The 17,665-nt window shown below is 31.2% G+C and overlaps 1 protein-coding gene across 1 annotated transcript; it reads right to left on the bottom strand.

The window, feature by feature from the left end:
• Nucleotides 1–10,299: 10,299 nt before the first annotated feature.
• LOC108850218 (uncharacterized) lies at nt 10,300–13,354 on the bottom strand. Its single transcript, XM_018623785.1, has 4 exons — nt 12,347–13,354; nt 12,037–12,264; nt 11,827–11,931; nt 10,300–11,616 (listed from the first exon to the last, which is right to left on the bottom strand). Exons 1-4 carry the CDS (start codon nt 13,352–13,354, stop codon nt 10,300–10,302), a joined length of 2,658 nt encoding a protein of 885 aa, XP_018479287.1.
• Between the last annotated feature and the right edge of the window lie 4,311 nt (nt 13,355–17,665).

The raw sequence follows: 17,665 nt of genomic DNA, 5'->3' as shown, positions 1-17,665 counted from the left end.
ACTAATATTTTTTATTTATTTTAAAAACTTAACATAAATTATTATTATTTTATTTATTATATTTTAAATAATTGTACATTAATTGGTAAACTATGATTAGTTGGTAATTCACCCAAAAAAATCATGATAAAATATTAAACTAGGAAACATTCCCATATAGATCAAAATTGTGTTAGTTAAAAGATAATCGATGAATTAAAAGAATGTTTACATTTTTATATTTTTAAAAAAAAAAAGGTTTACGATGAGGGAGATACCAAGAGAGAGAGAGAGAGAGAGAGAGAGAGAGAGAGAGAGAGAGAGAGAGTGAGAGTGTGTGTGTGTAGGGTATATCCAAGAATTTAGGGTTTAGTGTTTGGATTTTTACCCATAGGTTTAAACTTTGTCCATGGGTTTAGGGTATAGTGTTTAGTGTTTATGATTTAATTTTTTGTGATGGTTTTTAAATTGTTAAAAAAATTTGATCTTTTTGCAGCTAATAATATTTTTCTTTTATTTTAAAAACTTAACACAAATTATTATTATTTTATTTATTATATTTAAAAAAAAATTGTACATTAATTGGCAAACTATGATTAGTTGGTAATTCACCCAAGAAAATTAATGATAAAATATTAAACTAGGAGTCATTTCCATATAAATAAAAATTGTGGTAGTTAAAAGATAATCGATGAATTAAAAGAATGTTTACATTTTTATATTTTTCAAAAAAAAAGGTTTACGATGAAGGGGATACCGAGAGAGAGAGGAGAGAGAGAGAGAGAGAGAGAGAGAGAGAGAGAGAGAGAGAGAGAGAGAGAGAGAGAGTGTGTTTAGGGTATACCCAAGAGTTTACAATTTAGTGTTTAGGATTTACCCAAGGGTTTAGAGTATATCCAAGAATTTAGGGTTTAGGGTTTGGATTTTTACCCAAGGGTTTAAGTTTTGTCCAATGGTTTAGGGTATAGTGTTTAATGTTTATGATTTACTCTTTTGTGACGGTTTTAAAATTGTTAAAAAAATTTCATCTTTTGGCAGCTACTAATATTTTTCATTTATTTTAAAAACTTAACACAAATTACTATTATTTTATTTATTATATTTTAAAAAAACTGTACATTAATTGGCAAAGTATGATTAGTTGGTAATTCACCCAAAAAAATTCATGATAAAATATTAAACTATGAAATATTCCCATAAAAACAAAATTATGGTAGTTAAAAGATAATCGATGAATTAAAAGAATGTTTACATTTTTATTTTTCTCAAAAAAAAGGTTTACGATGAGAGAGAGAGAGAGAGAGAGAGAGAGATTTAGTGTTTAGCGTATATCCAAGAATTTAGGGTTTAGTGTTTGGATTTTTACCCATGGGTTTAAGCTTTGTCCATAGGTTTAGGGTATAGTGTTTAGTGTTTATGATTTAATTTTTTGTGACGGTTTTAAAATTGTTAAAAAAATTTCATCTTTTTGCAGCTAATAATATTTTTCTTTTTTTTGAAAAACTTAACACAAATTATTATTATTTTATTTATTATATTTAAAAAAATTGTACATTAATTGACAAACTATGATTAGTTGGTAATTCACCCAAAAAAATTCATGATAAAATATTAAACTAGGAAACATTTCCATATAAATAAAAATTGTGGTAGTTGAAAGATAATCTATGAATTAAAGAATGTTTATATTTTTATATTTTTCAAAGAAAAAAAGGTTTACGATGAAGAGGATACCAAGAGAGAGAGAGAGAGAGAGAGAGAGAGAGAGAGAGAGAGAGAGAGAGAGAGAGATTTAGTGTTTAGGGTATATCCAAGATTTTACAGTTTAGTGTTTAGGATTTATCCAAGGGTTTATGGTATATCCAAGAATTAGGGTTTAGTGTTTGGATTTTTACCCAAGGGTTTAAGTTTTGTCTATGGGTTTAGGGTATAGTGTTTAATGTTTATGATTTACTCTTTTGTGACGGTTTTAAAATTGTTAAAAAAATTTATCTTTTGGCAGTTACTAATATTTTCATTATTTTAAAAACTTAACACAAATTATTATTATTTAATTTTTTTAAATTTTATAAAACTGTACATTAATTGACAAACTATGATTAGTTGGTAATTCACCCAAGAAAAATTCATGATAAAATATTAAACTAGGAAACATTCCCATATAAAACAAAATTGTGGTAGTTAAAAGATAATCGATGAACTAAAAGAATGTTTACATTTTTATATTTCTAAAAAAAAGGGTTTACGATGAGGGGGATACCGAGAGAGAGAGAGAGAGAGAGAGAGAGAGAGAGATAATAATTTAAACCTCAAAGTATATTGAATTAAGTAATGTCTAAAATGTTTATAGTTTTGAACCACAAAGACCGAATGGAGAACAAATTTAGTTTTAGTAGTACATAAAACATATGAATCGTATTTGAATAATACATATTTATATTAATAACACATAAAACATCTGAAGAACAAATTTAGTTTTAATAATACATCAAACATTTGATTAGACATTAATAATATTTATACATAAAACATAAGAATCGTATTAATGCCCGTGTGGGGGCATTAATACGATTCATATGTTTAAAATAAAAATATGTTAAAATCTTAATCTTATTTTTTAAATACTCATCAATACTGATAAAATCTGAAAGAGAGAGAGAGAGAGAGAGAGAGAGAGAGAGAGAAAGAGAGAGAGAGAGAGCCATAGAGAGAGAGAGAGCCATAGAGAGAGCCATAGAGAGAGAGAGAGAGAGAGAGAGAGAGAGAGAGAGAGCCATAGAGAGAGAGAGCCATAGAGAGATAAACAAAATGAGTTCGAAAGTAAGATGCAAAGAAAGAAATATAGAACACGTTTGATTACACAAAAATTTACATACATAATAATTTGATTATATATTAATAATATTTATACATAAAACCTATGCAAAGAGTGTGATTACACAAATATTTACGTACATATAATTTGATTAGATATTAATAATATTTATCTTACTCGAATTAGATATTATACACAAAATCAGTTCTTCTTACATGGTTCAAAGAATACAGCCAAGTTGTGTGGAATCCTTACATGTTTGAAGTCAATGACCTACGAGGAAGGTATGTTATTATACAAAAATCATGCATATGAAAATCAAATTGTATAATAATAATTATATCTTTATATGCAAGTTCTTGCAAATGAATCAGAGTAAGATAAATCACACCGGTAATATGTATAAACTATTGAGACTATGGAAAAAGAGGTTTATGGACAAGCTTTTCAAACCTCAACAGTTAAGGATTTGTATAGACATCTAGCCATTCTCACTCCCACAAATGATGAAGTGGATAAAATAAATGATTACATGCTTTCGCAGTTGCCAGGTAACATGTTTTGTGTTTACTCTTATGTTCCAGTAAATTTTTACATGTCACTCAAGTAAAGGATTTATATATATTTCTATCTCAGTGACGTCTATACCGTAAAATCAGCACCACTGAGATTAAACACAAAAAAACACACAAAATCCAAATTCCAAACTATATATATATATACTTTATAATATTTTCGAAAAATTGCTGATCTAACCATCTCATCCCGCGCAAGGCGCGGGTTACTACCTAGTAATGAAGTAAAAGTGTGAAAATTTGTATTGTTATAGTTGACACCTCAATGAACATAATAAATCTAAGGTTCTAAGTACATTTTTATTATAATTTTGATTTTTTGAAATATTGATTTGTTTCTATTATAAACTATCGCAAAAGAAAAAAAAAATCGAAGCTGATATATTTTACCATCTATAAGATGAAGTTGATACAATGTATTATGCACCACATATGATTAGGAATAGAAACAGGGATCAAACAAAAAAAAGGAAAACAAAATATAACAAATACTGAAGTTTTTAATATAAAAGCTATAGCTTATCATGAAAATTGATTTGTTTTTATATATCTGTTAATGTTTATCTCTAGAATAAACAAACTTTCGCTTTTATTAATTATAGTTTGTGTGGTTATAAAAACATAATCTACGACTTCAAGTTAATAGTATATCATTCTAGTTTTTGTCTAGCTTTTATATAATTGTAACAGATTTGCTTAGAAGATGAGTATAAGAGAGAAAACTAGTGGTAGTTAATCGTGGAGCAGGGATGATGATATTGTTTTTGAGAGAGCTCTATCAATTCATACCGAAGTGTAACTAGTGGTAGTTCATCGTGGAGCAGGGATGATGATATTGTCTTTGAGAGAGCTCTATCATCAATTTATATCGGAGCAGGAATGATGATATTATTTTTGTTCTATAACTTGCTCTAATGTTTTTCCGTTGAGCTGGAGAGATGTTCCCGGAAAAACATTAGAGCAAGTTATAGAACACTACGAGAGTTTACTTAAAGATGTAATGATAATTTAATCTGGCTGTCTTTCTCTTCCTGATTACGATTCTTCAGAACGAAAACATGCCAAAGGGTTTTTACTTAAATAGTACACAGAACTTGCAAAGAGAGTTTTGCACAATGGAACAGACGGATGCTATGAGTATATCTGTAAACTTAGGAGCTTATGTTCTGAATACACTTTCTTATTGAACAAGTTAACCTTTACAATGTATATATACAAACTCAAGAGGAGATATTCCCGAAACAAGAATGGAAAATGTCTTTATCGTAAAGGAAGTTATCCTTATCTATGACACTGAGAATATACGATCCTTGGCACACAAGGATCCCTAATACTCCCCCTCAAGTTGGAGAGTGAAGATTCTGAACTCCCAACTTGGACAACAAAGACTCAAACTGAGGTCGACCAAGGGCTTTAGTGAGAATGTCCGCCAGTTGATATTTCGTACGAACATGACGCATTGTGATGAGGCCTGCTTTGGCTGCATCACGAACACTATGACAGTCCCGTTCAATATGTTTAGTTCTCTCGTGAAACACCGGATTAGAAGCAATGTGTATTGCAGCCTGACTGTCACAATAAAATGGCACCGGCGTAGATGGTGAGATGCCGAGGTCTTTAACTAGAGGAACAATCCACTTCATCTCGCGAACTGCTGCTGCCATTGCACGATATTCAGCTTCGGCTGAGGAGTGAGAGACGGTATCCTGTTTCTTAGTCTTCCAGTCAATAGGAGAGCCACCAAGAAGAACCACAAAGGAACTGAGAAAGCGACGCGTTAAAGGACAAGACTGCCAATCTGCATCGCAGTAAATAGATAGATCAAGATTACTATCAGATCGTAAGAGAATCCCTTGACCAGGAGACCCTTTAAGAAAACGCATAACGCGCAAGGCTGCATCCCAATGAGCTTGACGAGGAGTTTGCATGAACTGAGACAGTAAGTGAATCGAGTATGACAGCTCAGGACGAGAGATCGCAAGATATACTAGTCTGCCTATCAATCTACGGTATTGACCCGGGTCAGGAAACAAAGGACCATCATCAGCCGCGAGTTGGTGATTTTGCTCCATAGGCGTACCAGCTGGCTTGGATCCGAGCAAGCCTGTTTCAGCGACTATATCAAGGACATACTTCCGTTGAGAGAGGAAGATGCCTTCGTCAGATCGAGCTACTTCAATCCCTAAAAAATATTTTAATCTTCCCAAATCTTTCATATGAAAGCAAGTACTCAAGTAGGCCTTGAACTTTTCCAGTCGAACCAAGTTGTTGCTCGCGATCACCAAGTCATCAACATACACGAGAACACGAATCTCGTCGCTACCTTTGATGAAAGTAAATAATGAGTAATCTTCGTAGGATTGCTGGAAACCAAATTTAATAAGCGCTTGCGAGAGCTTGGCAAACCAACAACGAGGTGCTTGCCGTAAACCATATAAAGATTTCCGGAGCCGACAAACTTTAGTAGGATCCGAATGAGAGAACCCTGGAGGAAATTTCATGTATACCTCTTCTTCAAGATATCCATGAAGAAAGGCATTATGGACATCCATCTGATGAATCTCCCACTTCTTAGCTGCAGCAATACGAAGAAGAGCACGAACAGTGGTCATTTTAACCACGGGTGCAAACGTCTCGTTGAAATCCTCACCTTCTATTTGATTGTTTCCCCGAACTACAAGTCTCGCTTTGTATCTCCTGATTGTCCCATCGGAATCTAAACTATTAAAGGGGAAGTACAAATAGTATCAATACTATTAAAGTTGAAGTATGCCCTATTGATATATGTTGTGTCCAACTTAAAATATAACTGCATAAAGTAAACTATAACTGCATCTAAAATACTCTTTTTAGCGATCAACATCTTCGACTCTCCGCAACCTTCGCGAATTATGATGTTTTGGTTCACTTAATTTTCGGTTTGGGTTACAGGCTTTCTTTTACTTTTGCTTAATTAAGTACTGGCCAATGGGCCCTAAACTTCCTTTGGTGGGTCTGTGTTACTTTCATATGTCTAACTAAACAATTTGTTTCCTCTTTCACTTAATACTTTAATAGTAAACCATATTTGAAAAAAAAGTCTGCATCTAGAACATAACTGCTTCACATTCGATAACTACTAAAAATTCTATTTTAAAGGGATACGAATATGACAAAAAATATAGATTAATATATTCCATCCACTGAACTAAAATGTTATACGTATGTTGACAAAACCAAACACATATGTACATATACGTATATACATAACATTGGTGTATTTGATTTTGCTAAACTGTTAATAAAGAATTAAAAGTTCATAAATATTTATATGGATAATGTGAATAATAAAAATAAAACTTCAAATCCAAAATAAACCAAAAGTAAAACATATGTTCTATTAATTTAATTAGCAGTATGATCAACTGATAATAGTTGAATTCAATTTAAAAAATACATGGAACCTATAAATATAATTGCAACAACCTATATATAACAGTTTATATGCCGAGATATAACTACAACAACAAAGAAGTTCTATAATGATAACTTCCTATTTTTTAGGAATGTCATATTTTTTGTCTATCGAATTTTTTATCATGGAACTTAAATTCATATTTTAAAGACCTATCTATACCGAACTTCTTATCATACTAATCTCAATTTCGAATTTTGTATATTTTTTGCAACTATATTTATAGGTTCAAAGATGTGAGAGAAAAATTAAATATATCCTGAAGAAAAAAAAATATTCAGGGATATAATTGATTACAGCCTGAATTTTATAAAAATTATATTCTTAAAAAATATAAAATAAAAATATATTCGTCTTTTTAAGGGTGAATAATAAATTTGGTTCAATTGTTTGAAAAAATCGATTTGCGGATGTAGGTTATTTTTTCGGGGTGGATGCGGGTTGGTAGATTTTGGATTGCGGGTACCCGCCTACCCGAAAAATATTTAAAAAATTAAAATAAAAAGAAAAGTAAACACTTTTTAAAAAACATGGTAATTAAAAACAATTTTTAAAATTTTAAAATATATTTTTAATTATAGATATATATATTTTATATGTTTTATAATAATTAATTGAAATAATTATTTTTAAATTTTTTATAACCCGTGGATAACAGCAAAATTAAATGGGATAGGTGCCGGTACAAATTATTTGTTTGCGGATTGTGCGGATCATATTTTTTGACCAAAACAAAATTGAAATCCGCGGATTGGCGGGTTCGACCAGCAACCCAGCCATAACCGAACGTATACCGGATCAATTTTTAAATAGCTATTATTTAATAAAGTATATTTTGATTAAGATTTATACACAAATATGATTATAAAGAAAAATACAAATATAATCACAAATTAAACAAAGAATATGAGAACTAAATTAAAACAGAAAAATATACCCGCCCTTTAAAGGGCGGGTTAGAATCTAGTTTACCCCTTAAAATTGCACAAATATTACAATGGAATGCCACTACCATTAAAACACTATCGTTTTATACATTTACTAAACCATTACGCCTTTTTTATACCTACCATATCTTCGAACCATGAATCACGCTTTTTTTTACCTACCATATCTTCAAATTCAATAAAAGAGAAATTTATGTAAACAATTCTTAAATGATATATGTGAAAGATCTTAAAAATATTCGAATATCCTGCTCTGCGACGATTAAGATGCAAAACTATCTCAAGTCTAACAGCGATGAAGATTCGAGGGGTTACTGGATTTTTTTTATGGGTTTTCAGTCATATTAGTCTGTATTAAATGGAGGAAAGAGCCGCATGTTACAGCAACGAAGACCGGAGGGGTTTTGTGGATCTCAAAGAATATGCAATTCTTAGCTCGAAGGTTTCAGGTCTTACTTATCTTCGATGAGATGAGGTAAAGGTTTTGGTAGAATTTTCATTGTATAGATTAGATTGTATGTCGTTTCAAATGAAATAAAGTTTGTATACGGTTGTATACTCTGTTCTGATTTTTCTTTAGAAGAGGCAGTTTCTGCTCCTTTGTTTTTCACTTTTATAATTCAGTGGAACATGCTTTCAATGGGTTGGTCAGGTGATAATCTGGGAAGCAAATTTTAGGCTTTTTTTTCATTGATCTGAAGATAGATATTGGCAGAGAAAAATTGTGAATCTTCAGAGAGAAGATGAAAGAAGTCATATATTTTGACTTTGTGTACAACAGAAAAAAAACAAAAAAAAAACAAATAATTAGTTATGTTGAAAACAGTACGTGTACATTCATATTTCCCAGATTCTTTTGTGGTCTTTCTCCATTAATATCATAATAAAGCATATTTTTTTGTAATGTATTATGGCCAATATTAATAACCAAACTACAGTATAACCTCTTTAAATTAATAATCAATAGATTAATATCTCTATAAATTAATATAATTTTATAGTCCCAAATTGAGTTTTTGGTTCAATTAATATCTCGATAAATTAATAATCTCTATAAATTAATAAAAAAATATAGTTTTGGGGTAGTCCCAACATTATTAATAAAAAAATATAGTTTTGGGGTAGTCCCAACATTATTAATTTATAGAGGTTTGACTGTATGTCATTTCAAAAAAAAAAACCAAACTATGTTTCGAGGTTATGTAATCCCAAAATGTAGATTAGCCTTGGACACTTTATTAGAACTAAAAAATGGAATCGAACAAAAAAAAAGATTCGGTTAGGGTTTAGATCTTATCAATTATATTAGTGAATCTTATATCCCTAGAATCATAAAATGGAATCAAATCGAATAATAAAATGGAATCGAATCGGAGTAGAACCAAAAACTAAATGAATATTAGAATATCTATAATATAATTTATATTTTATGAATATTAAGTATATTTAGTTTTAAAATCATAAAGTAAGTTTAGAATTATATTTACAAGTAAATACCCAAAAAAACAAATTACTAAATAAGTTTATCCAAAATACTTAAAATTATTTAAATTATCCAAACTTTTATCAGAAAACTTCAAAAAAAACCTGATATTTAATCTATTTCTTTTTACTTTTTAACCCAAATTAACCAAAAACCGGAACCAAACCGGAACTGAATGGAATCCGTTATTACTTTGGATAAAGTTGGTTCCTAACTTTGTTACACGAACGGAACCAAAAACCAAAATAACTAAAATGAAACTGAACCAAAAATTTTAAATATCTTAGCAGATCCTAAACTTATGGAAACGAAAAACCAAAATATAAAAAAGCTGAACCGAAACCGAACCGAGAATTAAAGGCCCAATATTAATGTAAATGTTGATTATTAATTTTTGAATATATTTGTACGTGATTTACGTTTTGAGATGAAACTTATTAATATATTGATGCTACAATTTTATCCTACAATAAAACATGTGAGTTAATTTTTTTAAACTCATATAACTAACAGTATATTTAAACATAGATCGAAAATATTTTTTTCTATGGATACATAACCAACACAACATACATCCAATACAAAAATAATAATTAGACCAACAACAGAATATACAGTATCAGAAATTTAATTAAAGAAGTGTGTAGCTAAAAAAAAATTAACTAAAGAAGTGCAAGTGCAAACATTAAATTGTTGTATTTGACATAATATATTTATACGCCTCAGAAACCTAAAATTTTAATTTTATAAAATCCTAATGCTAATAGTTTAATTTCATAAAACCACAAGTATACTTAAAACTCTAATATTTTATACTTTAATGTTTACTATACTAATTAGAATGAATAAAAACATAATAAATGTAAGATACAATCTCGAAGTTTATAAATGAATTTTAAACCGTTGAATAAGACACAAATATGTCAAAACTCAATAAAATTTGAATCTATAACAAAAACATACACAATTATGTTTATGTAAATCATTAAAAGTAAAAAATGTATATTACGAAGAATAAACATCCGCGCGGGTGCGCGGGTCAAAAGCTAGTTATATTTAATCGTGAAGATCCAATGGGAACCAAGTGCGACTTTGCCTGGCGGGAGATCAGTAACATCCCATGTTCCTTGATCCTCAAGTGCCCCAACTTCATCTTTAACGGCAACACGCCAGACTTTTTGTTTTACAGCTTCTTTATAGCTTTTCGGAATCACACCTGCATTCACTGCTGCAAGAAACGCTCGATGCGAAGGTGAGAATGGCAAATCAGAGAGATATTCAACCAAGGGATACGGTGTCTTACCAGAGACCGAATTAGACGACACTGATGGATCTGTAGGAGTAGGAGCGAGATGGGTATGTATGCAGGCTGTGTTGTAAGCCACATAATCTCGAAACTTAACAGGAGGGGCACGAACCCGTTGACCCCGTCCTAACACTTCTTCCGGAGGCTGCTGAGTAGTAGTCGAGACAGCAGGGAATACTGGTAGTGGTGGAAGAGATCCTGTCGTATGCTCTGTTTCGGTAAGATCACGCGAAGACAGAGCATCGTCTGTAACTGGTTCCGGCGCATGAGAGAGATCAATATTAATACTCCCCCTTTCGTCTAACATCTGCTCCGACTCTGCTTGTAACAGCCAATCATCATCAGAGTACGCAGTCGGAGAAGAGAGAGATGGCTGAGGTGAAACAAGAGCCGAAGCCATCGGGAACTCAGTTTCATAAAAAACAACATCTAGACTTATGATAAACTCCTTCTTCTCCAAGTCATATACTTTCCAGCCTTTCTGTCCAAATGGATACCCAACAAAGATGCATCTCCGGCTTCTTGGTCCAAATTTATCTCTATCACGAGAACGATGATGCGTATAGCACAAGCTCCCAAAAACTCGAAGATGCTCATACTGCGGCTTAGTACCATACAATATCTCATACGGAGATCGCCCTTGGAGAACCTTAGTAGGCGTTCTATTGATCACATGAGCTGCTGTCATGACCGCTTCGCCCCAAAATTTAACCGGTAACTTACTTTGGAACAACAATGCTCGAGAAACATTCAAGATGTGTCTATGTTTTCTTTCAACACGCCCATTCTGCTGAGGCGTTGCAACACATGATGTTTGATGTACTACACCATGTTGCCGAAAATAACTACCAAGACAAGTAAACTCAGTGCCATTGTCCGATCGCACAATCTTGACCGGTTTTCCGAACTGTTGGTGCGTCATTGTGCAGAAGTTTTGAAGTACAGTTTTGACTTCAGATTTTTCGAGAAGCAGATATGTCCACACAGCTCTAGAGTAATCATCTACAATAGTCAAGAAATAAACTGCACCACTTGAGGAACGAGTTCGATATGGTCCCTATACGTCACAATGAATCATATCAAAACACTCTTTAGTTTTATTAGAACTATTAAAGAAAACTTCTCGAGTCTGCTTTGCCCTAAAACAAGTGTCACATGGACCAGGGTCAGCAGTTTTATTTGTAGAAAACATAGGTAAAGACGACATAATAGAAAACAACGGATGTCCTAGCCGTTGGTGCCACATAAACTGATCGGCTGAACTGACAACTGAACCAGTCATACGATGAACCCTTGCAGCCATGACATCTTGAAAGTAATATACCCCATCTCGCTCTCTACCGGCTCCAATCAGGGTCCTCGTAAAACGGTCCTGCAAAACACACACTGTATCAGTAAGAAGAGCAAAGCAGTTTGTCTGTTTCAAAAATTTTGAAACCGAGATCAAAGAGCAATTCAAATTAGGCACAAATAAGACTTTCTCCAGTGTGACACGATCTGTCAACGGGAGATTCCCGATATGAGTAGCAAACGTTTTGTTGCCATCTGCGAACCCTACTGGACAAGGTGGTATCGCAGATGTATTTACTAACAAAGCAAAGTCTCCAGTCATATGGTGAGACGCTCCAGTATCTAGTATAAGATCACCATGTCTAGTCTTACCGGAGAGCTTGTCAGAAGATGGGCGTGCTCTTTCATTAATCATCTGAGAGAGAGCTGCCCATTGTTCATCAGTAAAACCAGGGAAGGAAGAAGAATTTAGAAGTAGTCGCATGTGCATTATTCACCCGAGTTCCAGTGTTGCGCGAGCGATCAAAACCAGGAGACCCACGACCACGACCTCCTCTACTACCACCTCTACTTGCTCCACCGCTTCCTCTATTCGACGGAGCTCGTTCTTCCCACCAGTCGGGGTACCCGATGAGTTGCCAACAGGTAGTCTTGTCATGACCAGTTCTCCCGCAGTGAGCACACGGAGATCGTCTTCCCGAACTAACACCAGAGCTAACAGAACCTGGACGTGATGTGGCTTGCTCTGTTTCAGCCTTGGTAGCAAACCCAACCGTGTTTTGCTGCGTCTCTCTATCCTTGGCCGAGTTAAGACGCTGTTCTTCTCGGACAACTTTTGCATATATCTCTCCAATGTCCATCTCAGAATCTGACGAGATGATAGATTGACATATTCCTCCGAACCGCGTCTCATCAAGACCCATTACAAACTGATGCATCTTCTCTGCCTCTCTCGCTTTCTCTATCTCCAAAGCCGCTGAACAAGTACAGCTTGGAAGTGGCGAGTACATATCCAGCTCTTCCCATAACTTGGACAAACGCCCAAAGAACTCAATGACAGGTTGTCCATCCTGTCGACATGATGCGAGCTGCTCTTTGAGATGATGAACTCGCACCTTGTTACCAACTGAGAACCGTTTGCGCAGATTCTCCCAAAGCTTATGAGAGTCTTGTACAAGCGTAACAGTAGACCGTACTCGAGGTTCAATAGATGTACGAATCCATCCCACAATCATCGAATTAACCGAGAGCCAAAGCTCCAAGTTAGTGTCGTCTGCGAGAGGCTTCGGTATCGAGCCATCAACGAACCCTAGTTTCCGTTTTGCACGGAGAGCATTGGTCATCTCACTTGACCATTCACTGTAATTTTCTCCCGTCAACGTCACCAACGTGATCATGGCTCCAGGATTATCGGAGGCATGCAAGGAGTACGGCGTCGCATTGGCAACGCTTCTGCTGTCCGTTGTGCCACTTTTGGTCACGGACGATTGATCCCCTTCACCCATACTTGCTGAATCTCACAGAGAAACAACGACAAGATCTTCGAACTTCGAAGCTCTTAACACCTTAACACAAAACTCTTCTAGGTCTCAGAATTTTTCCGCTCTGATACCATGTAAACTTAGGAGCTTATGTTCTGAATACACTTTCTTATTGAACAAGTTAACCTTTACAATGTATATATACAAACTCAAGAAGAGATATTCCCGAAACAAGAATGGAAAATGTCTTTATCGTAAAGGAAGTTATCCTTATCTATGACACTGAGAATATACAATCCTTGGCACACAAGGATTTCTAATAGTATCCTCACTTATGGCGTTTTAGTTGGGTGCTTTTACTCAAGACGGACATATGCTAATGAATCGTGAAAAAAAGAAAGTCAACCAGTTCCAATCACGCTTCCCCCCTCTATCAGTAGAGGGAACAAATCATATAGAGAAACATGTCCGTATTTCCCCTTCACGTACACCTTGTGTATATGTATGAAATCTCTCATTTGTGTTGATCGAGGTTGACTTTTTTTTTGGGATTGACTTATTGGCCGCAGAACGTGTAAAAATAGTCTTTGCAATTTGCTTTAATTACTCGGTGAAAGTTTGTTTGTTACCATGAAACGCGAAATATATACCTTAATTGTGTCTAAATTAGTCTTTGTATGTTGCATTAGCGATAACAAATTTTTTGTTATTAAACGTGAAATTCATGTCTTACGTAAAACTGTAGTGTTTGTTTTAACTTTGAAGCCACCACTGAGTAGTTGTCAGTTGACTAGAACCGGGAAACATAAAAAACAATAAAAATGTGGAATAAATTGTTGGATTTTTGAACAAATACAAACACATGCATCGATCTCTCTATTCCTATTAATCCAGATGGAAAGGTAAGAAAACATTTGCATCCATATTGTGGATTTCAAAAGTTAACAGATTTTGAAAAAAATGAAAAATTTTCATAGACTTTAACAAACATGTGCATCCATATTTGTAGATTCCTACAACTTATATACAATGTTTTCAGAGAATCATATCTATATTATTAAAACTGAAATATACATTAAGGTTGTTTGGTAATTTGAATAGTAGTCTTAATGAAATTTATTTGAAAATATGAATCCCCTAGACTATATTTGAGAAGTAATTTTACCACATGTCTTCTCTACCATCATTCTCACAAAAATAATATGACATGGCTACTAAAATTGATGACATGTCTTATAGAGTAATATGACATGGACAATTATATTTAATATTAATTTATATTTTGGTAAACTTTTAAAAATGTGGTAATAACTCATATATTACATTTATTGTCGATTTTTATTTTTGGACTGTTTAAAAATATGGTAATAACTCATAAATAATCATTAAAATAAATATATTCAATTATGGCTTTTTAAATTTCGAAATATCATTTAATTAAAAATATTTTTAAAATATATACATATTTTTAGAAAATTACAAAAATTAAATCATAAAAACAAATTCAATAGTAAAATCATTAGTTTATTATATATATCTACATATTTTATAAATATTGTTTAATTTTAATTTTTGACACTTATGCAATTTTACATATTTATTTAATATATTTAATTAAAATAAATAGATAGAAAATCTACCTAAGATTATAATTTTAAATATATACATGCACATTCTTAAATATAATCAAAATAAACAAAATTGTTTTTATCTTAATTTTAATGTTTAGTTAAATCAAATTTATATTAAAATATTGACAAGAAAAAAGAAAATTCATAATATTAATAAAAAAATAAATATAATTTATATTTATCTGTTAAAAATATTTTAAAATTTTTTTACTGCACATGGTGCAGGAAAACACCTAGTAACATTTTAAAAAAAGAAGTTAGTTTGGAAACATAAATAGTAATATAAAAAAATATAATATTATTTGAAAACAAGGATAAAAGTTAAAAAAAAAGTAATGGACTTACCTTAATAAAAATTGGAAGTCCATTATATTATAAAAAACTATCTATTTGGGTCAACTTTAAAATATACGAAAATTGACTAATTTAATTACTTAAAAACATTTTTAACTAAAATAATCATAAAACAAAATTTAAACTTTATATAAATATTTCAAATCAAAATAGTAATTTAAAGTTGATTTATATCGAAAATTGATTTAAAATATATACATATATTCAAAAGAATTTTTTACCATAATATTTTCCAATAACCATTATTTAAATAATATTTTCAATATATATAAGAAAAAACAATAAAAAGCCCAATTTCATATACCAACTTAAATTATGATTTTTATATTTCACATTAATTTTAAAATATTATATATTATTATTTATATGATGATACATATAAAATACTATTAATTATGTGATTACTTATATGATGGTACGTATAAAATACGATTAATTATACGATGACATATATATGATATATAATAGTTACTGGGTGTGGGCTTTTGGGTATCCATTCGGGTTCGATTTAGATTTGTTTGGGTTTCGGGTTTTCAGGATCAAAAATTTCAACCCCATTTAGATATTTTTAAATTTCGATTCGAAATTCTATTTGGATATTTGCGGGTTAGAGTCGGGTTCGGATAATCTATCTAAATTATTTAAAAAAAAATTTAATTTATTATATACTTTAAATTTCTCAAACTCTATAAATAAAATAATATATTACATATAAATTCAAATAAATATGTTAGAATACCTAAACTTAACATATAATTGATTTGGTTTAAATATTTGGATTGAAAATCAATAATTATTATAAGTATTTTTGGTGTTTTGAGTATATTATAACTATTCTAGATATTTATTTTTGATTATTTGTATATAATTTCAAGTATTTAAACCAGCTTAAAAGTATCATATGTATTTGGGATCGATTCGGTTCTTCAGATTTAGATTTTTTTCCCGCTCTAATATTGACATGAAAAACAAATAGTAACATATTTTTGAAAAATATACCCGCGCGGAAACCTAAAAATAACCAAATAAACAAAAGTAACTATATTATCCTCTTTGATTCGGGTTCGATTCTGATGTATTGAAACCTAAAATATTCAAATATTTATACAATTAATTATATTATAACACATATAAAATATAATACTAATCATGAAAAATAAAATATCAATTTATAAAAAAATAAAATTTAAAACCCGCACAGATGTACATGTCAATCTCTAATTAATTTTATTATTGTTCACGTAAAGTAAAAATATTCTTCTAGAAAGTTTTCATATAACTAGTATGTGAAAGAAGTGTTGGAGCGTATATGCGAACGTAACAATGAGATATGTCAACAAAACAATTTCAGTCGTGTTAGCTTTTGAAAGACATGTTATATGTATAGGACAGAATCTGGATTTGTCATTTTAATGGTCAAAGTGTGCTATAACATCATTGTTCGATCTCTTTCTGTATATAGCTATATTATGTTAAAAAAAAAAGCTATACTATGTTACATTCGAACCGGTTGACTTTGGCTTCTTTTCAAACCAACAACAGTGTAATATATTTCTGAAAGAAATTGAAAAATAAACGTAAGACATGTCTATTTGACAAAGATTTTTAATACAATTTTGTTGTCCAAACTTTGAAAATACACAGTGTAGCTCTAGTATTTTTAAAATAATGACTTAAGAGTTTAAGGTGGATTAGTGGGAACTAAATTTACGATGAATATAACTTGTTAAAATATTAAAAGTCTGTAGTTATTTGATTAATAAAATCTAACATTCTTACAAAATCAAGTGTTATTGATTTGATGATTATTTAATGATATATAAAATCTATTGTTATTCAAAAAATTTGGATTTTAAAAAATTTTAATTCTATTAAAATCATGTATTAATGGAACTTGAATTCTTAATATTTTAACTCATAGAACAAGACTTTCAAAATATTTATCGTTGTAGTATAATAGTTTTATAGATTTGTAAATATTAAACAATAAATATAATTTTTCATAAATTTAACAAATCTTTTGATTCTTAAAATCAATCAAATATACATAAATTCATCTCCCACAATCACCCCCCCCCCCTCCCAAAATGTACAAAATCATTGTTTCAATAACATAAAAATTAATAGAACTGAAAAATCTAAAAATACTTAATATTTTGAATAACAAAAATTCTAAAGTGATTTACAAAACCATTGCACCAATAACTAAGAAATTAAGAAGAAATATAAAATCATCACCTGAATAATAAAAGATTTGATTAAGAAAATCATCAAACCAATAACAATATAATTTATAAATTCTTCTAATCCTTAAAAATCACTCTGCCACTAACCCCCCCCCCCCAATTTT

Source organism: Raphanus sativus, chromosome 4 (assembly GCF_000801105.2).
Source record: "Raphanus sativus cultivar WK10039 chromosome 4, ASM80110v3, whole genome shotgun sequence".
Taxonomy (NCBI): Eukaryota; Viridiplantae; Streptophyta; class Magnoliopsida; order Brassicales; family Brassicaceae; genus Raphanus; species Raphanus sativus.
Note: the sequence above shows the minus strand (reverse complement) of the source record. Positions and strands in the feature narration are given on the sequence as shown.

What these genes read in the sequence shown, in the direction of transcription:
- LOC108850218 (XM_018623785.1), bottom strand. Translation starts at nt 13,354, where the DNA reads ATGGGTGAAGGGGATCAATCGTCCGTGACCAAAAGTGGCACAACGGAC. An exon ending in CGCGCAACACTGGAACTCGG is followed by an intron (nt 12,265 to 12,346) that starts GTGAATAATGCA and finishes GCTCTCTCTCAG; the next exon opens with ATGATTAATGAAAGAGCACG. An exon ending in ATCGTGTCACACTGGAGAAA is followed by an intron (nt 11,932 to 12,036) that starts GTCTTATTTGTG and finishes TGTGTTTTGCAG; the next exon opens with GACCGTTTTACGAGGACCCT.